The sequence below is a fragment of the Watersipora subatra genome, chromosome 3, assembly GCF_963576615.1.
Source record: "Watersipora subatra chromosome 3, tzWatSuba1.1, whole genome shotgun sequence".
In the NCBI taxonomy this organism is placed as follows: domain Eukaryota; kingdom Metazoa; phylum Bryozoa; class Gymnolaemata; order Cheilostomatida; family Watersiporidae; genus Watersipora; species Watersipora subatra.
The window spans coordinates 66,675,566-66,702,656 of NC_088710.1; the positions used below are offsets into that span (position 1 = coordinate 66,675,566).

The 27,091-nt window shown below is 36.3% G+C and overlaps 1 protein-coding gene across 4 annotated transcripts; it reads right to left on the reverse strand.

Moving 5' to 3' along the window:
• Nucleotides 1-4,506: 4,506 nt before the first annotated feature.
• On the reverse strand, nucleotides 4,507-27,091 carry LOC137391473 (GTPase Era, mitochondrial-like). 4 transcript variants are annotated; one of them, XM_068077958.1, is made up of 12 exons: nucleotides 26,540-26,588; nucleotides 25,036-25,173; nucleotides 21,090-21,161; nucleotides 20,750-20,870; nucleotides 19,401-19,478; nucleotides 19,181-19,289; nucleotides 12,542-12,657; nucleotides 11,263-11,410; nucleotides 9,536-9,630; nucleotides 9,169-9,318; nucleotides 6,196-6,276; nucleotides 4,507-4,984 (listed from the first exon to the last, which is right to left on the reverse strand). In XM_068077958.1, the coding sequence occupies exons 3-12, from the start codon at nucleotides 21,149-21,151 to the stop codon at nucleotides 4,850-4,852; spliced, it is 1,095 nt and encodes a 364-aa protein (XP_067934059.1). In that variant the 5' UTR covers nucleotides 21,152-21,161; nucleotides 25,036-25,173; nucleotides 26,540-26,588; the 3' UTR covers nucleotides 4,507-4,849. The 4 variants fall into 4 exon arrangements, with proteins under 4 accessions (XP_067934059.1, XP_067934061.1, XP_067934062.1 ...); XM_068077960.1 differs by lacking the exons at nucleotides 25,036-25,173; nucleotides 26,540-26,588 and adding an exon at nucleotides 27,077-27,091; XM_068077961.1 differs by lacking the exon at nucleotides 6,196-6,276.

Consider the following 27,091-nt stretch of genomic DNA (forward strand, 5'->3'; position numbering starts at 1 on the left):
CATCGTCTGATGGACGCACCAATCCTCCATTGTTTTGTAGCTTGAGTAGAGTACAGAGATGTCGGTGCTGGATATTTGACTTAGTGGTAACCAGCAACTGACGGCCAATGTCACGACAGCACTTTAGTTAGCTTTTGCACAATGTAGCCAGCTATATAGACTATACTGTTACCTATAACAGAAATTTGACATCTGAAATCATTGAGTTCCACAAACTGATCAACTTCTGGAGTAGCCTGTATGATGAGAATCTCGTTTTGAGCAGTAACATTACCTGTCTTACTAGCATCTGATTCTGCACCACATTTGATGATAAGTCTGCGAAGGTAGCCTTAAACTGAGTAACAGTAGGATTATTATTCCAACCCCCTAAACAAAAGCATCAATTATAACAATTACATAAAATCAACAAAAATGAATGTCTTATTCACATAAACATAGTACCCTTAATAAACAACCATACAAGTAATAAAATAAATGAAAATAAAACAGCTCAAAATGCTACCATATCGCTATGTAAAATGAAAATGTAGCAATTTTCACTGGAAGTCATTCACACCCATCTTAGGCATAAAGCTTAATGGTTGACTTGCAACAAAATTCACATTACCGTTATTTGATATGAAAAGATTCACCATGTCTTACCCTGTTGTGTTGTAGGCAGGGTTGTTAAAAATCGATGATTTTTTTTTAAATCAAAAAATCGATTTCTATTGTTTTATTTGATTTTTTTTTATTCAAATCGATTTTTTTGATTTTTTTTGTTCCAAAAAGATGTTTTGTGTTCTAAATTGCAAGTTATTGCTATCAATTTGGAATTTATGATTTGCAGGAGTATTATGTAGTTTTATTACAACAACTAGGAAATGAAAAAAACATTTACACAGTTAACATTTGATAAAAAGGACAGCATAATTTATGCGTTGGACATTAAATCCCAGAAACGAAGATGAAGAATCACAGAGAATAGATCACACAACTGCTAAGCTGCAGACATATTCATAGGCACTTGCTGTGGCAGCTGTCACTGTTTTGGGTGCTGTTTGAGGTTTCTAAATTTTTTTTTAGATATTAGCTACTTTAAGTTGAGCAACCTTGCAGCACTGTGCTTGACAATATGGTTTTAAATTTAATCATTGAAAAGTATTATTCAACATTGAAAAATATTACCTTTAAATGGCTTCAGTCGAACGTTTTAACCTGCTGTTAAAACATGGATCATTGAAATGTTCGTTGCAGATAAGTGCTCAAGGATCAGGCATATTCACCCTTCTGCGGTTGCAATACCATTGTAAATAACGAGAGTTCTCAGTTGCTTTGTTTGGAAATCTAAAAATTAAAATGAAACTGTAGTAGTTAGTTAGCAACAGTAGTAATAACAATAGTATTATTACTCTTATCTCCTTACTGCTAGCTAGATCCAGGTACAACAATAAATAATATTATAAGCACGACAAACACTTCCTTCAAATATAAATATTTAGAAATAACCTAATGGTTTGTAGTTCCAAAATATTAATATAAAAAAAATTCAAAATTTAAATAATAAAAAACCTTCGTTCTGAAGGAAGAAAATTTCACTCACTAGCTTATAAATTTATCTAATCACCGACAAAATACAGTCAAACTCGTACACTCAGTAGTGACACTGATCGACTCTCACTCACCCAGTGACTAGTGTAGTAGAACTAACTAGTGGCAGTACTAACTAGTAGTAGCACAACTATTAGTAGTCGTAGACTTGAGCAATAGTAACAGAACTAGTAGTAGAAGTGACTCACTTGTGAAATGTCATGCCTTTTTCTTTAAAAGTCCATTCTTGCGGTTTTTGCAGTTCATGGAATAGCAATAGCACTGTGCACCTACACCCTTATCTCTCGTACATAAATTATTAGTAGCAATCTCAGTAGTCTGTTCCTTTGATTGAGCGGTGTATTCGTGACCTTCCATAGCTGTTAAATCTGAAATTAGATTTCTTTCTCACATTGAACGCAATGAAATTAACTTGAACATTAACTGATAATGGCGTCGACCGGATTTCCGTACTCGCGAATGACCTCTTGCCATTCCAGGGGTTTTAAGTTCAATGTGTACAACAGTTACTCGACCTTTAGAATTGCTGTAGCGACCCAACTAGTCTCTCTTTACATCGCTAAGAAAGAAGCTGTCGCAATAAAAGGGTGCAACGTTTGTAGAAGGGTATTGTACAGGTCTCCCTAGCGCATTCGTTGACGCTACAGAATGCATATTGAAATTGTTAAATACATTGCTCTTTATTTATATTATGGCCATAAACCCTAACCCTTGAGAATCAAGGGTGACACATTTTTTTCGCCCATCGCAGAAATGCCAGTGGCTAATACTTGTACTAATATATTTGGGCTGTTTTGTCTGTGTGTTTGTAGACACCCTGATCTCCATGTTCTATAAGTATTTTTCTGTTTGGCCTCTATGCTTGCTGTGTGCATAGCATGTGGCTTAATGCTAACTTGGACTACTAGATATCCACACTTCTGCCACGATTAGTATACTTTTGTTCAAATTATCCAATTGAAGTAGTTGCACTTGTCTGTCATTTACTACTGTAGTGAAACCATTTGTCTAACACTAGTGAGTGCATGTACTGATAAAAGTGATCATTGGGAATATTGTGAAGAATTTGCTAAGAAGAGCTTCCCTAATTGCCATGTGTGGTCAGCTATTCTCGGATTAGCTCTGTAATTCAGAAGCCAGCTTGTGTGAAAAGCCCGTAGACTAGCACCTAGCACTTGCTATATAAGCAACTGCGCTCCAGTGTCGTTGGAGAGAACAAAGACCACAGAGCAAGGAACCACAAATTGCAAAGCCAAGAACTAGAAGGCAAAGAATTATGTTCGTTATCACCGTAAAGAACAGTGTGGTAACATTAATGTATCTCTGCGCAGCCTCTTGCAAATATATGTATGTATTTTTGTCATTCTTGCATATAGACTTGCAACTTTTTTTAGCATTTATTTGTGAACTCATTTCAGCATTACGCTTGATTACATTGTACTGTACTCAACAGTTCTCCCTTTTCATGCTTATAGATCTTGAGTAATAAAAAGCTACACTTACTCACCAGTCACCTTGCAACAATTGCAGTTGTGCATGAGAGTTATTACTCATCTATATATAGATTTCAATGTTTGTTCATCTGTCTGGACAGCTATTAATAGTGGTAACATTTTTGAAGAATGAGAAATCTGCTGCGAACTAGATTTGAACTTCCAACCTCCAGTCCTGCGAACAGCCATTTATCCAATACACTACCTGTCCAACTGGCAATACCATGGAATAATTTGGACACATACTTATTATACATACCATTCTAGGTTAGCTATGGCACCTTACAGTGTTAGCAGTGTGCAGATGGTTTCACTGCGTCTGCACACTGTAGCTGAAAAATGCGCAAAGCCATACCAGAAGAAAAATGTGTACCATACATGAAGTAAAATTGGTAAAAATCACCTGGCCAACAAGACTTGAAATCTATTCCAAGCTGTCGTAGGCACAGTAGCCTGTACAATATGAATTACACAGACATAATCAACGTACACAGAAATGAACTAAACACATTCATTTAAAATTAGAATTGCTTTGTTGTATGATCAAAAATAGATTTTCTGTGCAAAAAACCTTTTTACTACCCGTACAACGCAGGGCACACATAAATAAATTTTGGTATCTGTCGATCAGGTCTGTCCAGCTATAGCTATTAAAATCTTGGAAAGAAGGATTCATACCACAGATTTGATTTCACAACCTTCACCAGGCAGTAAACTAACCAACTGAGCTATGCACTACGCATTAGGGCTATATGAGTGGTTATCTAGGTTAAAATAGCATAGCGTCGGTGAATACATACATTATGGCACTTACTTATTTGGAAGTTTAGCAAAACGGATACTAGCTTGCTTGCATTGGCAATGTACCAGGCTAATGGCAAGCAACTACATTACCTGCCATTGTTTATAAGCTGTATTCTATCACCCGTACAACATCGAGCATTCCGCTAGTTCAATATAAGACAACTTGTACGCAGGAACTACTTGCAAGTAGCTAGTCAGCGCTGGCTTCCACAACAATATAAGAAAACAATGAATAATACCCAACAGAACTGTATTGGCTTGTACATGTAAATGATGCCAGAGGTAATGCTACAACTACCATTATTTCATTCCGTTCATTTTCTATAATCTACAATTCTACAGGAACAAGAGAAATGACCACCACAAACTAAACATCACTGAGAATACAATACCCCCAAGATCGTAAGCTACTTTATATCAGAAAGACAGATACATTTTGTCCCTAAGGCTTATGCATAGGTTATGGGTTTAGCCACAATGTCACGCTGCAAGAAATAGTCTGAGTTGGATGAGTCTTGACTGAACCCTAGCATCACAAGTACAGAATTCCAGCAGCTAGTGAGGTGGGGATAAACCCAACTTGCAGTAAAATGCTCAACAGTTTACAGCCTGAAATGCAACAATTTATTTATTAATATCAACTGATTTAATTACATGTATATTCTTATGACATCTTAAACAGAAAATACAATAGAATCTCGTATGCAATATGTGAGTTAGAAATCTAAAAAATATCACCAATGAAAGGTCTACACTCCTATTTGAAGCTCTCTCTGCCTCGTGCCACCGGAGAAGCTTCAAGTAACCAGCATAAAATACTCATGTAACAAAGTCACGCTAGTCCGTCACAGCAGAGCAAGTTTCTATGTTAACTTTTATGTTCTCCATAAAGCTCTCGAAGAAACCTGGCCTCTATAAGTTCCTGCAGCCTCATACGCACTGTGAGACCTGCTAATCTCTCAGCCACTCGCCTTCCTCCTCTGCTTCAGAACCAGTCGAAGTACCACAGGCTTTGCAAGTGCCTCATGTAAGGATTGCTCAGCTGCAATGGCCACATCTCTTATCACGGAGCCCTTCGGTCCCATCAGGGTTGACTGCAAGCAGCAATTAGCCTTCCTGGTTATGACACAAGCTAACACTTAGGTGTATGGTGTGAATAGAGCCAGAGAGGTTAAAAGCTCAGCTTAAAATAGGTCACAAATAAACCTATGGGCTATAATACCGTTAAACACCTAAATTTTAATTAAAATAATATACGATGTATACTGATAATAAAACCTGTTGATGGTACAAAAATTCAGAGATAAAGTTATGCCAACAGCTTTTATTTATTCTTACTCATATCAGTTCAAATTCCAAAACTATTTTTTCCTTTACAATTAATGTAAGTAATGCTACCATTTTATACCATAAACCTGTTTTGACATGTAATGAGAGAGTAGGCAACGTGTAAAATACATTGATTGTCTCACAAAAACCCATTAATAGGCTAGACTAGGTTGAGGAATGTACTGTACTGGTGTATCTGTAGCAACTCCTACGCAAGCCTCATTTACTCAGTCTTGTGTACTGTATACCATAACCAAAATGGTGTAAGAAACAGACAGTTTTATTTTAATAAAAGATATATCTAAGATTATGAAAAAACCAACATTTCGTATGTTTTATTTTTACCAGTTTTTTATTTAAAAAATTTATTTATTTTTAATAAAAATATTTATTTATTTTTTAATTAAAAAACATTAAAGTAGCGGAGTGAAGCCTACGCTAAGGTTACACCCAAAAAGATTTTACTGAAAGTGTACAGTAACCGTATCCTAGTAAAATAAAAAAGCAAGTAAAATGTAAAAATATTTCTTTTCTTCTACATTTACCAACTACACCATAAAAATTAACGTACAGTCGATTATTGGAGGCCCACGCTATGGTATGAGGCTAGCCCATGCTATGGTATGAGGTAACCAAATCTGTGGTTGAAAGCCAAATTTTTGGTTAAAGGATGTGTGGAAATCTTGAATTTTCTGGTTGAAATTTGATTTGGTCAAGATCAAAATCATTTGAAAGCTGAGGTATGAATGTACTGTCTTTAAGTAATACAATTGTTAGATCTTCTAATGGATCTAAGGAGCAAAGTTATTGGATGCATGAGAGAGTATTATTACCTATAAATAGGTACAAACGCTCTTACTCTGTATCAACATTTGAAATACACAAATTCAAAAGAGAATTTATTTGGAATATTAAGGGTGGGGACATACTAAAAAGCACTACTATAAAATACAGATAGGTAAAAACGATGACTCACTATAATACGCTTGGAAGAGCAGACTAGGGAGACAATTATGTTAATAGTTGATGATTCATCTTCATGAACAAGGTCGACAGTCTGAAATAAGATGCAATGCACGTCACAAAAGTTCAACAATTCATGAATTTACAATGGTATCTGCAAATGATTATATTCAAAAATCACAGAGCTCTGTATTCACATCCAATATATTTTAGAGCAAAATTAATAATCAATCGATCATCCTACTACAGAAAAAGTAATGGCCAACAAGTATAAACACCCCCATCATTTTGTGACATCAATTTGTTGGTTTTTGCTCTTTTATCACGACTGCGTACACGCAGACCATACAATATACAGTGTAGTGTGCCCCCAAGTTACGATGATCCTGTTACACGATTTTTTTTGCCCGGTGATATAGAACACGCTGATTTTTCGCCCTCTCCGTATAAAATTTTTTCGACTTATGAAATCGACAAAATTTTTTCTTACAATTAAAATTTGGCAGTCAGTGTGCTGATTATGTCGGAATAACAAAATGCCGATATGCTACCCTAGGACACTTATGTATTCGCGGCATCTAACTTTCGCGTTTTCGCGGTGTCATCCTCTCGCGAAAGTTTCATGTGCGAAACTAAACTATCATAATAAAGGAGCGAAAAAGCGAAACTAAATAGCTTTGTTCATTGATACTGTAGAATGGAATTTATAACGACATTTATTTTAACGTTTTAAACGACCACTATAGCATCGTTAAAATATAAACCAACAAAATAATTTGACTATCAAAATTTATTACGTTATTATTTTGCAATTAATTATGATTATTTTCCCATTAAGAATGATTTATAATGATAGGAATTTGATGTCAATGCACACGAATTAGTAGAATATCGTTTGCTGGGGACATCAATCAATGCAGTGAGCACCGTGTGTTGAAAGAAAATAAGACACATGCACTGACACTCGGAGTACTACACAAGCAGCATGGCTCTGGAAAGGTTTGGATTCACCACTGACACCTCTTCAATAACTTGTAATTTTTTGAGATTTGTTTTGTTTTAAGTGATGTGACTGACGAGACGTTTTTAAATTAAAATAGGCAAAACATGACCGCAGTTAAAATGCTCGGAAAAAGACATCTTTTTCTTTTGAGCGTTTTAACAAAGATCAATTTTGCGGATTTTATTTTAAGTTCATTCGGAGGCTTTTACGTTCTCGATGGGACATGGCCAAGCGGGTGTTTGATAAAACTTAATCTTCTGCAAACCTTTATAAAAGTCGTTAACAAAAATATTTTGCCTCTGATGATGATAATAATGATGCCTAAGAACTACTAGATGTTGATGTTTGTCTCTATGGCTTGGAATGAAGTGATATTCCACAGCGATAAAAACCGCGTCCATGGCCGTTGGGCAAATAACTTTTCGAATAAATGATGTTGAGGTCGAGTTATCTGAAGGAATTTATCATTGCGTTGGAACTGACCAAACAAATCCGTTTGAGTTGACCTTGTGTTTGAGATGAAATGTTACATTTTATCTGAGGGCGAGTTATCCGAGTTGGACTGCACTTACCGTAAAAAGTTCCCAAAAAGTTGGGGCGGCTCAGCCGGCCAGCTAGCTGCCCCAGTGAAAACGGGCCTGTTGATAGTCCAAGAAACAAATGGCAGCAAGCGATCAAATTGCATTATCGACCTTGCCCACACCATTCTACCTGCGGTTCACAATTACAAACTAGTCGCAAATTGAAATTTTTTTTATCGGTGAACTGAACCTGAGGAATCTAATTATGTTTGTTCCACTGCATTTATTTTCACATCACTATATTTTCGCACTCATCAGAGCTGCAAAATTAAGTTGCTCCGAAATTTTAGTCTGCGAGCTACTCACGAAACTAAATACTAGCGAAATATAAGAGTCCTAGGGTATTCACCGAAATCCCTCTAAAAACGAATGAAAAAGATATGATGCTTGATCTCGCTCAGTTTGGGATTATTCATTAGTTATTGTGAAAACGAAACCGGAAACAGATAGGTGATAACATTTCAGCGGTGAAAAAGTTAAAGTTCAGTAAAATAGTTAAAATACATACAAAAACTTAGCTTCAAGTATGTGTTTAGTAAGCTAAACTCATTTAAATTAAATTCAACGTTTATGTTATCCATCTGCCTTGAAAGTAAGAACTACCTACGGTATATACTGCAAATATTACGTTGTAACGTTACATTTTATTGCAGATCATAACCACTAAATACACTAAAGTTAATGAAGGTAACTATAGTTACTGAGGTTAACATATTGTTTTGTTACCAATTTTTAGTATGTACAGTACGTATACAAAATTTTGATGATTTTAGCAGGGTGTATTTGCATTAGATATTTACTATGGGTTTTTATACCCCTCTACACGAAATGTTCGCCTTACGATGCCAACTGGAACAAATTAAAATCATATGGCGAAGGTCCACTGTATAAATCAAGTGAACCCTCAAAAGATTTTCTATGCTTCAAAAACATTTATCTAAAAAAAATCATCACAGCAGTATCTGGAGGCGCGTATAACTTACTGAGTGAATATTAAAAATTATTAATTATTTATACTCCTGCATGATGTCGCGACATTATTTCATAACTAAAAAAAATTTGAGTAGCATACATCCGGTGTGCATCTGAGATGTTTTCACACTAATGACGAAATGCCTTGAAGAAAGTAACGAATCTTGATTGCGAAGCTTCACAAGAGATAAGCTATAAATCTATTGTTCAAAAAACAGAGCAGAACATCCCTTGCTTGTGAAGGTGCACAATCACAGCTCTCTCACTTTCTTCAAGGTGTTTAGCAATTTTAGCAGTTAGAATTTAGTGAGAAACCACCTCATATGCACACCGACTATACAGTGTGTGCTCTATTGCACCTCTGCACATATGTAGATGATATGAAGTAAACAAAGCCACAAAAATGATCTCAGCTATCATAATGACCTACCGGCTGTACCACGTATGGTATCTCCTCCGAACACAAATCCAAAATCTTCTCCTTCACACACATTCTTATGATTTCCTCCAGGGACTGATCAGTGACAAATCCACCGTCGTACAGCCACGGCCTGTGCTTGGCGCATCTGAGAAGATGTTCCTAACAACACCAGCATCTTCAGTGCGAAACAAACAATATATCTATACCTTATAATTTCTCACCCGCTGCCTGCCAGTTGATAGTCTTGTGATGGCAGCTCTAAGTATCAGCCAGCATGCCTTTTTCTCAGTTCTTATTTGTGCCATTAAAGGCTAAGAAGGCTTATCAAAAGACCATAGCATAGGCCTACCAACAAATAATAGAGAGGGAGACAAACCTTAAGGCTCTGTATTCCAGTACCCATCTTGGCAGAGACCATAAACACACCATCAAATGCATGTCTGTACGCCGCTGCATTTTTCTCCAGCTCTCCTAAAGCATAAGATGCAGTCAATTTCACTGCTAGCTTGTTACTGAGGTTGAAATATTGTTTTGTTACTAAGTTTTATTACGTACAGTACAATTATACCATTTTGATGATTTTTATCGGAAAGTGTTTGCATTAGATAATTACTATGGGCTTCTATACCACTCTATACGATATTTTTGTCTTACGATGCCAACACTGAAACGAATTAAAATTATATAATTGTATACCAAATAATTTTCCATTGTAATTGTAGCAAAACAGACTATGTTTAGCCATTATTTGCTAATTATTTCACATTTACATTTAAACACCTTTACAGTTTTATTTTTCCTCTTAATTTATTTAAACTACACAGAACACTTTTCTCATAATATAAAATTTGAAAAATAGAACGGTAACTCCTGTTATATGTTAAATAAAAATAAATTTTCTGTGCAAAGACTTTTTTATTTCCCAGGGCATTCACCTCGTATAAAAATATAATTGCTTGTTCAAACTAAGCTAAAAAATAAAAAGTCATTCTGTACGTTTCCACAAACAAACTACCAAAGCAAAAATATTTTGATTAACATTGTGTTAACAAGTCCTAATATATAGATAGAAGTTATGATATGCCACAACATTTTACATTCTGAAGCACAGACAAGTATTTGAAAAAAAAATTTGCATGTCCGTCTCAACAGATATAACTACAGTGGAGCCTCGGTTCTCGAACGCTTCGGTTTTCACCCAAAGATTTTGAGATTTGTTCATCTTGGATCTCAAACAGAAATTCGGTTCTCGACCAAACCGGAGCATGCGCATTGAAATTAAACATTCGGAACAGCTCTGGAAACAGCATGGAAGCATTCGTTAACAAAGGGAGAAGCGAGTTGCGCTTCATAAATTCTTTACAAAAAGGAAGGAACCGTCCGGGATGCCGTCCCCTCTCTCGAAGAGATTTGCTAAGGAGACAACTCCTCTAGTCAAGTTACTCTAAATTGTTTTGAAGGAGGATTCTCTTTCAAAAATGTAAAGTAAACGTGTCATTGCTGTTTACATTTTTTTCACACGATCTTTGATGTAACCGATCGGTTGCATTTTTTGCTGTTTCATTAGCGATTTCTGCAATTTTTAGTATTGTATTTTAATCTTTAATGTTTTTGATGTTTTAAGAGCAAAACATACGAAATGTTTACTTTTTGTTTTCTTTTTTCATCGTAAATAAAAAATATTTTGTTAAAATTAAACAGGATCTACATCTACTCGTTTTTATTCACAGTATGCAGTATACAGTACAGTTTATGGTGTAAAATGCTATAAAAATACTTTACCGAAATTGTTTTCTCGACTTGGAACGAATTAAAATTAACATACATTACTTCTAATGGAAATAATTGTTTCGGATCTCGAACAACTCCGTTCCCGAACAACCTTCTGAAATAGATTGTGTTCGAGAACCGAGGTTCTACTGTATAAGATTTTAATATATCACTTTAAAATCAACAACATGGTTTTTGGGTTAAATATTTTTAACAGCAATCCTGAGCAAAATTAAGGGAATCCATTTGAGACTTTCTGAAGCCGTGATTGTCAAACAATGTAGTAAATCATGTCTATGAAGGCGACTGACGGCAGATGCAACCAGCAAGTACCAGGTTTGGGTAGATCTGAGGCTATGTCACTATCTGCAGCATCAAACATCTCATGCATTTGCTTCTTTCTTCTCCTTAATATTGCAGGAGGTTTCACCAACCTCTTTGTAATATCCAGAAGCTGGGATTTGTCTCTTATCAGATCTACCTGTAAAACATACAACACACATAACTCCAGTAGTAATACACGACACACATTCCTCCAATGGTAAACTTTGATAGAAACAGTTCAGGAAAACTATGTGCTGTTTGTAACTTTCCATAACATATTCTTAGCTTTATTAATACCCTTATAATTACTTGCAGTAACTTGTTCATCAAGTTTCTACAGCAAATAATCTTACAATTAATAATTATATTCAACCTAAAATGTTTTCGTTATGGTTGCAATTAACTGTTATCTATTGATATGCTACATTTTAGAATTGACTGCGCTTTTGCTAAAATCATGTATTTGACAAATAATATTACCTCTTACATGTACTTACATCTACTACTTGGTAAGAGTAAGTTACCTTACTCTTACCTTGGTAATAGGAAGTTATCAAAGGTAAGGCATTGGTGAGAGTAAGGATTTCTAGTTAAACATTCAAAAGTGTATAATGAGTATCAATAAAAACTTTTTCAATGCGTGACAAGCCCTCAAAAAGACTGCTAATCAGTTGAATGAAGCCATGCATTACCTTACCAATTTTAAATGCCCAAAAATGTAGCACTCAATAACGTATTATTGTTATATATGAATTTTTAATAAGACCCTTTGCATCCTATATTTAATAAAAATGATACATGGTAAGTAGCCCTAGAGCGATTACCTTTTTAACAACTCTCTACTGACTATACAAAGACTCAACTTTCACCTCTCAAAACCATAGACATGTCAAAACTATAGAGATATCAGAACCACAGAGGTGTCAAAACCGTATCAACGTCAAAACCATAGAGATGTCAAAATCAGCGAGACATCAAATTTATATTCCACTGTCTAAAGCTTGCAAAAAAACAACATTTCACGCTCTCATTGAAAACCCCCCATTCTTAGGACAAATATATAGTCGGTGAGGCTTCTCTGTAGAGTAGGCCATAGGGCCTACTTTACTATTTTGGTTGACAGTAACACTCGTGGAAACATTTCCCATTCATTTGTGAGTATCGGCACTATCTAGACCCAGTGACATAAGTGGCTTGAAAACTATAAACACACGTCACTACCAACTCGCATTTCCTAACAGCATATATGTCATAGCATAAAGAGAAGCAATAGAATGAGATGGCATACCTTGTTTAAAACAAGAGAGCTAGACACCCCTTCAGGTATAAGCTTGAGAGCTTTAGTTATCTCTCTAGAGAACTCGTACTTTCTACTGTACCGACTCACATCATGAACAGCTAAAACTAAAAGAAGATTGCTGTTTGACTAAGTCATTTTCCTTGTGCGGTCTCTTATCATCTATCAGATGCAATACAAAAATAATTGGTAGCATGTAATAATAGGTACATACGAAGTACTAGAGTGAGGGTTTCTTTCTCGAACAAAATCAGAAGGGCTTGTTCATTTGCAAAAAAAAAGATGAAATAGACAGGTGACAAAATATAATAAACTATTTGAATGCCCGGCATTGCCCGAGTAATAAAAAAGCTTTTGCACTCAAAATTGATTTTTATTTAACAAATACAACATTTACCATCATAACCTTAAAACTTCATATCATGAGAGAAGTGTTTTGTACAGTTCAAATAAATCAAGAGAAAAAATAAGACAAATGTAAAGGTGTTTAAATGTGAAATAAGTAGCAATCAATGGCTAAATAAAGTCTGATTTGTTACAATAGCTACAATGAAAAGTGAATTGACACAATCCAAATGAACTGATAAAACTATATAAAAATCACGAATATGTTGAATTAATAATAACATAGAGTACATAGAAATGTGTGTATAAAAGAGGTTACTGTTGCTGCAGAAACTATCCATCAAAATTTTGAATACGATTATACTGGTACCTTTCGATAGTCGATACTGGCACAGACGTAAAAATGAGATATCAAAATTAAAGACATCAGTGAAGCGCACGCAGGTATTTTGTCTGGCCAAACCGAGCGATAATGTAGAGGCAATTCCTACTCGAGAATGTCCATGTAAACACTTTTTAGATTTACAATCTAGCGATTGCCCTTTGTAATAACCGGAAATTGAAGATTGAAATTAGGCTGTTACAGTCGTACTATTACGGCAATTGAAAATTACAAATAAAAAAAAATGAATTAAATTTTGATATGACAGTTAAAAAAAATTAAAAAAAGAACAAACACAAAAGGTAATATTAATTCATAATGAAACGTACATATTTAGCTTTAATAGTGATAAGCATTCAGTAGCTAAATAAGCTAAAACCAGCTTAGCCTTGTGGTCAGGTGCGCGTTTTTGCATACTTGCATTTGAAATCTTCGCAAGTTCGATTCCAATACGGCCGGGAAATTTCATTGCTTCTTTCATTGAAATTTATATATATAGAAAATATAATATATATAAACATATATTTTTATATGAATATACTTATCCGTATAAAAAGTCGGAACTGCCAACCAAAGATCAATCAATATCTGAACAAGAGTTTATCAATTCTCTACATAATTATCTGGAAGATGCATCATGATTATATTTGTTAGACATGAAGTACAATTGGAGATGATTTTGGAGGCAACTAAGCAAATAATTTTATAAATTTGTAAATATAATAGCTGCAGCTAACAGAGTAAAATACACTCTTTTGGATGGAATGCTTAATCATTAATTTAAAATAAATATTGGAATTTTTAGGTAGTACAGATTCACTACATCCGATACACTGTACAACACCTGAGTGAATTGTAGTCAATCTATACCACTATTCATTTAAAACAAATTTGGATAAGCAGAGTTTACTACAGGCCAGTTACCAATTGCATAAGGCGCCTATTAAATGTTCGATATCATTTGCATTACCTTTTATATATTTCACATATATCTATGCTTTAATTGACTTAAGAGTTGAACAAATCTCATTCAAATTCATGTTTATTTTGTAAATTCATAAGTATTTGCTAATAAAACTAAAACATCGATGGTTAATTTACTAATTGCTGATCAGAAAGATTTTCTGCCCAATTTCCATCCATAACCGATTTTATTGCCACACATTAGCGAAATGCAATTTAAATGATAAACAACTCTTTAATTATTATATAAACTGACGCAAATTAATTAAATTGTAGCAAATATAAGACTACATCTTGTTGGTCACCACAATGTTTTTTGTTGTTTAAATCAACAATCTTATTCGCTAAAACTTCGTATATCCCTAACTATACTCTGCTGTTCCGAGAAATATGTTTTGAATAATGAGGAGAATGGAATTACTCAGATTAAGCAGGACAAGTGATATGCATACTTTCCGACTACAAATCTGAGACGACTTGCTGGTAATTTATAGAGAAATGAGAATGACATGCTTGCTGGGCCACTTTTTTGATAAAAAATTAATACATGAAAAAAATAAGGTGGAGCCTGGCTTAAGAAAAACTTTACTCATTAAAGTTCATGTTCTTATTAATCATGTTTTGTGCATATTGATAGCCAGACATGATTCAGTCAAAATATTGTTTCATTATGAAAGTGGTCGGTGCTAACAGAAGTTTTTACAATCAATATATTGTGATGCTGTTGGAGTTACATCGGAATCAAGAGACATATAAGACTTTATGTAAAAACTCTGAAGACATCTGGAAGCTTGCTAGGATTTTATAAACCTGGAAAATAATGATGATGATACAAAAGGTCTAACGAAAATAAGATCAAACATTCGAGGTAATTATTTGCCTATTCATATTCATGTTTTTATTAATCGTGTTTCGTAGATACAGTATTCATAACCAAACCTATTTGAAATATCATTCCACAGCTGGATGTCATTGTTAAAGCCCATCAATTACATCAGTACTGTTTTAGCTTATTCAGGTTCTGCAATATCTTGGCTTTCAAATGAGCCATTGTTTGACATGGTTAGACAGACATTGGTTGATGTTTATAGGATTTCCCCAGAGCTCTACCACAAAAATGTTCCATGGTATAGGCTCGCAAATTATGGCGTTACAATTTTCATATTGTGACGCCATTGACAATATGAAAATTGCCATTATCAACTACGATAATGACGCCAGTGGCAGGCGAAGGTAGGACAACTCCAGAGTACCAATGAAAATGACAAAGGAACCAGTGTCATTGTACAGATCTCTCTATGTACAGATTATTTCTATGATAAGTAGCTCAGATTCCAAGCACCATACTATATTTTCTTGATGATATTATGCACTAGCCCTCTCTTTTTATTGTGATGTTGAGGGGCACGACTGAGACTAATTAATTTCAAGCATTGCGTGATCTCGCGAGAGTGCAAATTACATATATTCCTAGGGCCACGCCACTGCAGGTCACAATTTAATCGATGTGATTTCATTACCTTTATCAACGACAGTATATTTATTGAAGCATAATCATATTTAGAACGCAACATGGAAATCGATACGAATTCTTCAGATAATAATACTACTACTATGTACTGCATTTCTGTATAGGATAGACAATGCCATCATATAAAACGATGTGATAATAATTACTATAAATGTTTAAAATAAACGAAAGGATAAAAAAGCAAACTCTAACAATCACCCGAAATATATTAACCCAGAACATGTATTTGTATTGGTCGGGCATTCGCACGATCCCTGGGCATTGTTGATTATCTATAATCCTAGTTTATTATTAAGAGCACCGATTGTCACAGAAAAGCGCAGCCTCAATGACAGCGAAAGGGATCAACGACCTAAGGCTAAATGATAATTATGACATCACATTGTGGGAACTACAACCAAGTGTTTTTTTATTGCAGAACATACTTTTGACACCCTGTTTTTCATAGTTCTATTGTTCTTTGTGTACTGAATATAGGCTCATTCGAAAGCCAAGACTCTGAAGTACTGAAATATATGATAAAAGTACTGATATAATTGATGCGCTTTAACAAAAAAAAAGTGCGTTTTTGCTGAGTGTGATTTTACTGCAAGACTTTAAAAATCTCAATGATTTAAGAAAATTTGTTCACTCCTGCTTGGGGTTGTCTTCCTTCTAAATTTAAGCTTCCCAAATATATACAGTAGACGCTTCCTCTAATGTATAACTCTTATAATGAAAATTCCACATAACATAAAGAAGTCATATAACGTTTTTTCTTCGTACTACATAAGTAGTCTACATGTATATAATGTAGGATGTCAGGACGATGTAAGTTCTTAAATTCGATTTGAATACTGAGAGTCCCAGTCAGCTCTAGAAATATTACTTTTTCTTGCCACACTTGTGAGAGAAAACAATATATGGGGCTATCTCTATTATATATACAAGTACCCTGGCAGTCCATAGAGCTATCTCTATTATATATACTAGTACACAGGCAGTCTAGGGCGCGGTGAGAGATCAATTACTTTGATAAAGAACAGAAAATAGGTAGCTGCGCAATTATTCAAAAATACATAAACGCAGTTGATTAGTGCCGGTGAGAGTGTCGGGTTAGCAAGCTGAATGTCATGAGTCGATGTCTCGTGGAAAGCTATCGCTTAACCATTATCGCTACCCAATAACCTGGTGATGGATACACAGACAGAAAGACACCACTTTTAGAGTAAAGATATGATTTTATTGCAAGTTATTTTTAAAAAATACAACTTTTTTGCAGCACAGACCTTGATGTTTAGAAAAAAAATGAAAAAGTCGATTTAAATTAACATTAAAAGTGTGCACTGTCCTCCACTAATCGTAAAATTACCGCTATCATGGACCCCGATCTGAATCAAAGTGATAAGAAAAAAGGTTGTCAATACAAACCAATAATACCACAGTTACTAGAGTTGCAAAATTAAAAAATGGTCTAGTTTTTTCCCTTTTTGATGAGCTAAGGGTTAAGTTTGGAACAATTTTAGAATGGATTAAGCAATATAGATGTACTTTACTGTTCGTATAACGTACATTCCATGTTAAATAAATGCTCCCAGAAGGAATTATTTACGGTGTAAAAGCTTCGACTGTATTGACAACTTATTTGAAATTATGTGATTATTTACTAAGATCTCAAGAGTCACCTACAAAATACTGTATTAGGGATCGTTCAAAAGTTAAAAAAATGCATTAGCTTTCTATTGCTTTAGGATTATTACTTCTAGTTACTGTTTTGGACATGATAAACGAAATGACGATGAAACATGGAAATCAGTCAGTGATATTGCTTCACCATACTATTAAAAAAAATGTACATAAATTCAAATTTGATCAACAATAGCCACGAGGAGTTATGACACACAGTAAAATTCTTAATTCTGGAGCCACAACTAATAATGTTGTGTGCTGTGGCTGGAGCCACATAGCCATAGCAGACGACTAATTTAAAAATAAATGTTGCACCATAGTTAGTAACAGTGCATTAATGATTAAATCATTTATAGTGCCATTCTAAAGTGTAAAGTTTTTGTAAGTATTATAACTTGAAAATAATTGGGATAAAAAGCAACAATTATTCGATAAGTGACTACACAATTTCTACTTAAAAAACAAGTGAGCCGCGAAAGGTTGTAAAATTCTTAGAGTGAAAGTAATGCAGTTTTCTTAACAACACTGACAGCTCCTAGTACACTTGATGAGAGTAGTATATGCAGCTTTGTTTCTACACTTAAAAAAGCTAAATTGTTTCTATAAACAAAATATAGACAATTTTTTTTATATAGTTTCTATAAACATGATATAGCTAAATTGTACCTGTTATGACGATACACTTTGTGATCATAAGCATTACAACTAGTCGTGACGGTAGAAACAAACAAATGGTGAAATGTTTGCTAAAATTTAACAGTGGTTGTTGCTCTGACCACTTTGAACCTTCAACATTAAAGGTCCAGACATACTAGACGATTTTATCACGTGTGTCACGAGGAGGGCGGAGATATCGCTGGCGTGTGCCTAAACACACTTGAGCAATTCACCAACAAACGATATAGTGGGCACGCTCACAAACTGCTCATAAAATTCCGTATCCTTAGTTTCTTTGGAGTTGTTAACAGATTTAGGTAAGTCAATATGGTGCCGTCTAGGCAATGATGTAAACAACTTCCACTTTTGTTATTATGCCTATCTCACTTTCATGGATTGTACGCTACAAGGAGACATGAGAAAAAACGATTCTTGTAATTTTAACAGTACATAATATATTACGATTTTTAGATATCATTTACTTTATAGTATTTTTTATATTTAATATATTAAATATTTATCATTCTCAAGATGGTCAACCTGCACAACGATTGACTGCAAATGTTGGTTTTCAACTAAGCTTTTTGTAATTTTTGTGTTATGTCGTACAGGATTGGAAGTGCTTTTATTAAATCTATGAACAATTCAGTGTTCATTCTGATGTTTTAATGTTTAAATGTTGCTGCTGTATGTTGGTGAACATCGATAAGAAATAATTACCCTCCATAAAACTGCATTCTGGGAAAAGAACAACTAATCGAAATGCATCTCGCTAGCGATAAAGTTGTGATGAGAATGTCTAGCATTATCTCTCTGCATGAGCTCGCTGAGCGAGTTCTAGCGCAGATTAGCGCCAAGCAGCGCGATATCGCGCTAAATATCACCTAGTGTGCTTGCACCTCAAGACTTCAAACTGAATACAAAAAGAAAACCTCTAACACACATAAGTGGACTGAGCCCAAAGGTGTATGTATATATTGAATCTTAACTCAATTACGCTCCAAGATTAACTCTCAAGGCAAGCTGAACAGGTTAAACAGCCGTCAATGAACACTTGGCATTCTAATTTGTAAAATCTACTTACCAACATCAACCTCTTCAACGGAATCATATGCATCTACTATCAGTGACTTCTCAACGCTGTGAGTGATTCGGCTTCGGTGACTTACAAATCCAGGAGTATCGACGAACACCTTCAGCACAATCACGAATAACTTATTGTTAAGTGAAGGTTGAAGATAACTAGACGATTGATCAAAAGTATAAGAGAGAACCATTAACAAACATTATCTATGATAACTTACTAGTTGTGTGCTCTCCACATTCAGCACTGCAAGAGTCTTTCTTCTAGTAGTGTGAACCTTAGATGAGATAGAGTTCACCTGTAATTAAAGGCTTCCGTGTTAGCAGAAATCTGCAATTTTTTGTTTGAAAAATTTTACCTACCTAATAATAGTCGTAGCGTAGATGGTATAATTTCACAGGTGCATGATGAGAACTTTCAAGTTAAACCATGACTGCAAAACCAGTCTTAATAGAAATCAGAAAAGTTGGTCTAACATACGTGTATTGCACTATACCAAGAATGATACGTCAATGTCTAAGACATACATGTTTGCAAAGAAATGGGTCTTTCCGAGTTGGATTTAGATTAAAGCAATTAAAGAGCAAACTATTCTACAAAGCCGAGGAAATGGCTCTTCTGTTGGTAGCAATTAGCCTTAAACATGACTCTAGTCTGGGTACTGGGCTAGAGTACCCAGTACTAAAGTACTTTAGTACTGGGTACTGTCTGCAGATAGAGCCAAATTTCTGTATGAAAAGTTTCCGGGGTGTCATCACAACATCTCTGTTAAAATAAGATAATGGTAATTTCAACTAACTTGGTAAGTAAACTTACACTTTAGGTACAGAATTATCAACATTTTACAGCTGATAGAGCAATGTGGAAGAAGTACTTTGTGACAAAATATTGAATACTAAAGTACTTTAGTACTTTCTCTGGGTACTAAAGAATTCAAGAAATAATAGGGACTCAAAGCGAAGTTCACAAATTGGACCCAGCAGTGTAGATGTTTCTAACTTTGCTTTGAAATGTGATTGAAATTTGGTATTAGTAAAAGTGACAAAGTATGGGTGTGGGTCACTGTTTATACACGTGAAAGGAATATACCGTCATCTGGTTTTGAAATGCTTTGTGAAAAGTTATTTTTCAAAGTATTTCTATGCCAATGTGGTGTATTTGACTAAAGTACATAAAATGACATGACTTACAAATGGCTTGATACATCGTAAAATGATAACATGTAAAGCAGATGACTAATATTAAAATTTCATACCTACATAATAATATTAGCCCAGGATGATCTACATTTTTGTTCATGATCCTCTTTGGATTTTTGCTTGGAATATTTGAGAGAAGTCTAAAAACTAAAGGTTTGCATAGACATCAGTTTTACTGCTGAGTACGCATTTCTGAACAAATTGGCTTATCACCATCTAAGATATCTTTCATCATATTATGTTACTTTCCCATACGTATGCGTATGTACTATGACCTACAATCATACTCTGTCAGTTCTATTCGTGCCAACTATCAATCTATCCAGCTGTCGCATAAATAGGTAGTTCATTTTGTAGCTTTCAAACGCACCCTGCGACCCAGTATGTGATTGACAAGTGTGGATTTGCCAGCATTAGGATCACCAATCACAGCAACCTTAACGACTGATTCATTAAGTGGACTTGAGAAGGAGCGGCCTGGTGAAACTCCGCTGCCTACAAACACAGAATTCATTAGACTTGAGCACTGCTGGTTTCCCAACATAAAAAGAAAACAATTCTTCAACTTGTGTTATCCTGTAAAACGTTGCCTCACAAAAACCTGTGTGTTTCAGTAATATAAAGTAGAACCATAAACGTTCTTCAATAAATATGTAGACCAGAGAATGAATTTGAATGAAAATTTCGAGCTAGGAGTCATCAATCATTACTTGCCTTGTAACTGTCTGCAGATAGAGCCAAATTTCTGTATGAAAAGTTTCCGGGGTGTCATCACAACATCTCTGTTAAAATAAGATAATGGTAACTTCAACTAACTTGGTAAGTAAACTTACACTTTAGGTACAGAATTATCAACATTTTACAGCTGATAGAGCAATGTGGAAGAAGTACTTTGTGACAAAATACTGAAGCACAAATAAGTTAAAACAGCTATTGTTTTGCACATTGCCACACAAAGAGTTAGATAAGATAGCGTTTTGTGTATAATTGCCAAAGTATTTTAGAATCAACAAGGCGATTGAAAATTGCAGATATATTGGTTAAATATACTAATTCACATCTTATGAGACAAACGCCATTCCACAAAAGTTTTTTACAGTATATATTGTATCTTTTTAAAATAGAGTTTTAGGATCTCCCTAAGGTGGAAGCAAAAAACATCAGTGATGTAAAATGTTTATTTAAAAGCAAGCAAATTACGAGTAGCTTTCGGTATACTACTGTTACAATAAGCAATACAACTGGTGGAGACGGCTATCGGCTGACCCTAGTACTTTACATGTCTTTGGACGCTCCTCATTGAAACAGTGTTCGATAAAATTATTTAGTTCAATAAAAGACTGCTTTCTTGACTGCAAAATATAGTAAACATTCTTCACTTGTTGCAATTGTGTTGTAGTAAATCAAGATCAAACAGTTCCTCGTTTTGTGTGAGTCTCTTCTTTTCATATCACTAATAAAACAAGCTGCTTTATTCGACAGAACCTCAAGCGATAGTATGTGATCTTGAATTCCACACTTCTGACCCAAACTCTACCTCAGGTTGGCAGTGTTTTATATGCCAGTAATTTTATTTTTGGTGGTGCTGCAGAAAGATTGCATCTAATCATGCCCAAAACCTGCAATGCCTCTGAAAGTTTTGTATTTATATGGTCACTCCAGTTGAAATCACTCGCTGTAAAAACTCCTAAATATTTAATACTATACACATGATTTGAAGTACATTGTTTACTCAGTACTGAATACAATGAACAACTTTGGTGGTACCAAAAGTTATAACAGAGTCTAAGTAAAACAGAACCCTAAAACTAAAATATTTCTTGTACTAAAATGGTTATAAGGTAGACTCTCATATGTCGCTGGAAGTTCTAGGTAAAAATCTGTGAAAGCACACCTGATGGTTTGCTACAACGTCTAGAGGAACTGCTGAGTCAGATGCTCTAGTAGTATGGTCAATGGGGTTTTGACTGTCTAGCAAGGATGTTATCTAAGTTTTTAGCAAAGAATGAATGAAAGTTATTAGTTAAAATTTGTAAAAGGCGATTGATACAGGCCACCTTCCTTCTATCCTTTAAAAACACTAGACCCGAAGAATCCCTGGCCTTAGTAATCTCCCTCTAGCCTTCAACCTCAAAATAAATGTTTTTGTATGGAAATATCACCAAAAAAAGATACAAACAGGGAGTGGAGCCAGACCACAAGATCAGCATACAATAAGTACGAGCAGCAAGACGCACAACTGCCCAAGACATAAAAAGATTCAATAATTAAAAAAAAACAAATCACAAACTCCAAAATGGAACGGGAAAAAATCACAAAAATTGAGTCAATCGCCCTGCCAAAGAACTAACGAAGAAACAGTAAAGACGAATCAGATGATTACATGTATACAGACCTGCCATCCTCTGTTAGGCATTACCTAGATAGAAGAAGTAAGTCATGAGCTCCACCCTACATGTCTACATCACGTACACCAGCTCGAGACTTACGCAAACAAGATATCATAACACACTTGACATAAAACTGCTGCCTGCGGAGATTCTATCCCCTACTACCTGACGAAACTGTCTACCAATGGACTGTCGTGATTCCTGTTTGACTGTCGCGACTCGAAGCCGTACGGGATTGAGCAAGCGAGCATGAACGATCATTCGAGTAAAGGTGTAACATTCATTGACTCTTTTAACCCCTGTCATTAATATTATTGTTTAGAATTTTGTTAGTTGTGTATTTTAATTGTTGGACTTACAAAATGAAGAAGTAATTTTTACTTATAAACATCAGTATTGCTTGCAATGGCTTAACACCTTCACTAGTACCTGAACCAGGCTTCAAAGTAGTTCACACAAGCTAAGCAAAAATGCTTAGACTAAACAAAGTCAAAATAGAGTAAGATGACAAAGCGAATTCAACACTGATGTGGTGTGTAGATTCCGAATAGTTACGCATAACATATTGCTCTCTAAAGACATATAACAACGTAATGCTGTTTTCTGAACCATTTTTACTTTGTTAACGTGCTTTAACAAATTAGGGTCCCAAACGTCACGAGCATACATTACCAAAGGGCACTTATATGTATCGAAAGGCATCTCTCATTTCTTTGCCCATTTTCTGAAATACTTATCATTTTTAACAATTAGGAAGAACTGGTGATCAGGTTGTACGCTAATGCATCGTCTGCATACAGCCTTGCAGTAAAATATGAAACACAGAACACTGTGCTACGCTAACAATGAGGACGATTATTTTCTAACATTTCACAGATTAAAAATAGAACGATCATTATTTGATGTATATAATGTTGGGAAACCCCTAGCCTGTCTTGACAAACTGTTGTTTTTGCGGAGTTGTACATCACGCTAGAGGTTAAGATTGACACAGGTGCAAAAGTAAATGTAATCTTGCTCGATCAAGTACGCCGTATAGGACTACACAGTAAAATCGACCGATCACGTACTAGCACGCTACTAGGCTTTGGAGGTGCTCAGACAGCGACAGTAGGATCCGTAATATACCGCACCCTCAGGTGAAATTGCGATTCGAAGTAGTCGATAGTGACACCAGATGCCTACTAGGACTTGGTGATAGTATACGATTAGGACTTGTAACACTTAGTCAGGAAGTATTCGAAGTAGAGCAAAAGTCGCAGGCTCCAGCTAAGCTACTAAAAGACTATTCAGAGTTGTTTGATGGCTAACTAGGTACACCGCCATGTAACTACAAGATAATGATAGATCCAGAAGTATTACCAGTCATTCGACCTGTCCGCTCTGTACCAGCGCCTCTACGTGACAAAGTAGAAGCAGCTCTAAATTGACTAGAGGATCGCGGTATTATCACCAAGGTAACCGAACCTACCGACTGGGTATCCGCACTCGTGGTAACCGCCAAGAAGGACAGTAACGACGTACATGTACGTATCTGTATCGACCCGGGTGACCTGAACAAGGCTATCAAACGACCTCATCACCCACTTAAGACAATCGAACAGGTAGCAGCAAACATACCTGGAGCTAAGCATTTTACTGTTGTCGACGCGAAATAAGCTTTTTACCATATACCACTAGAAGAAAGCTCGTCATACCTTACCACGTTTGGTACACCGTTTGGCAGATACCGATATCTGTGTATGCCGATGGGACTCTGCTCGTCCTCCGACGTATACCAGCATGCTATACAACAACTGCTGACCAACTATCCGTGCCAAATAATAATGGATGACACTCTTATAGCTGGTAAGACTGAGGACGAACACGACTCCAACGTCAGGAGAGTAATGGCACGACTGCAGGAGATAAACCTCAAACTGCCGCCGTGTAAATGCAGGTATAAGACAACAGAAGTCCGATATGTAGGGCATGTACTAACTGATCAGGGACCAAAACCTGACCATGCTAAGGTCAAGGCAATCACCGACATGCCAAGCCCAACTAATGTAAAAGAACTAAAGAGATTCATGGGCATGGTCAAGTATCTTGCCAAGTTTATACTGCACCTGAGCGAGAAGACCGCCGTACTAAATGACCTACTCCGTAAAAACACAGCGTGGACCTGGGAGTCACATCAGGCACAAGCACTGAAAACCATGAAAGCCGAGATCGCTAATGCAATGACTCTTACCTACTACGACGTCATTAAGCCAGTAACACTTACCTGCGATGCCTCGCAATCTGGGCTAGGGGCAGCCTGCCTTCAGGACAACCGAGTTGTCAGTTTCGCCTCTCGAGCTATGACGGATACCAAAAAACGCTACTCTCAGATAGAAAAAGAACTGCTGGCCGTAAGATTCACCTGCAACCGATTCAGAGACTATGTGTTCAGAGACTTTACCGTAGAAACCGACCATCAGCTGCTCGTATCGATTATGAATAAGTCGTTATCCGCAGCACCTAGGAGACTTCAGAGTATGTTACTACAGCTGAAGCCGTATTGTCTAAACATTGTATACAGGAAGGGCAAGACACTATACTTCCCTGATAAAATGTCTCGCACCTATCTACCGGACAATGACAATAACGAACATATGGACTTTGACGTACTCGCCGTAATGCCGATAACCGACCAGAAGTATCTAGAGCTACAGCAAGCCACAACCAGTGATCTCGTACTCAGTAAGATAAGTGAACTCATACTGACTGGATGGCCCAGAAAGGAGGCCAATGTAGCCGAAGATATCAAGCCGTATTTCGGATTTCGTGATGAACTCACTGTTGAGAATGGTGTAGTCTACAGAGGTGAGCGTGCTATCGTACCTCAATCGCTTAAAGACGACTATATCCAGCAGCTCTATAGAGGACATATTGGCATCGAAGCAACCAAGCGACTTGCTAACGACATAGTATTCTGGCCAGGCATGAGTAGTGACATCGACAAATCACTAGCTCTCTGCAGTATATGCCAGACATCCAGAAATCACCAGCCAAGAGAACCGTTACTATTGTATCTTGTACCATCGCAACTGTAAAACATCGTAGCCACTGACATGTTCTACTGGAGATCGATTACGTATTTGGTGACTGTAGACTCATTCTTGAAATCGACACACTTCGCGACATTTCTGCAACGACCGTGATTAAGAAACTGAAAGCCCATTTTGCAAGATTTGGTAGACCAGTGACTCTAATATCTGATTGTGGTCAGCCATACAGCTCAAAGGAGTTCAGAAAGTTCATGCGAGCGTGGAATATCGAACACGTAAGATCTAGCCCCTACCACGCATCCAGCAACGGACTTGCAGAGAAATCTGCTCAGACAGCCAAACGCCTGCTTGAGAAGACTTTCAAAGAGGGTGGAGACATCTACATGGCTCTACTTAACCAGCGCAACACGCTGAGAAAGGATATGGGCTCACCAGCTCAGAGAAACGTATCCTGCCGAACTCGCACACCGATACTGACCGCCGCGACGCTCCTACGACCCACAATCATGGACTCTGAGACAGTGCAACATAAGCTGTCACAAGAGCGCGCTCGTCAGAAATCATACGCTGATCACTCTGCTGTTACACTCCAGACACTCACACCAGGTGATACCGTGCGTATGCAGACCGACAAAGGCTTCTATGACACCACCGCCGGAACAGTTAACCCCCGATTGTATATTGTGCAGCAGAACGACAAAATATACAGACGTAGCCGTCTCCACCTGCTACACGTACTGATTCCTGCTGACAAACATGTCGCAGATACTGTGGTTCCACCACCACCTATTATGTCTACCATCTCAGATGACAAGCCAGGTGATCCGCCAGCTCGCTCGACACCCACCGACTCCGCCGCCGCAACTGACACTCCTGTGACAGTGACTAGATCAGGGCGTGCAGTTGTTAAACCAATTCGATATCGCGACTAGGGGAAGGATGTAACATTCGATGTATATTCTACGCATCGGCGCCTTCTAACTCTACTAATCACGTGGCTCTCATTATAATATTATGTGTTAGCTTTATCAGCTTTGCTTTATTAGCTTTGTTCATAACTACGTGTCTTGTACTGAAACCTTCTTCTGGTCTAGACCTGCGAACAATAAACTGCGTTTCAATTCTCCAAGCAATAATCCTTACTTGAGCAACTTATAATAAACATATTACAAAAACAACTCAGTGAATATACAATTTCATCAGTTAACTCTTACAAAAATATCCACTATCACAGAACCACTACTACTAGCAGAGCCAGCTGACGATGTTCCTAACCATCCAGAATTTCCG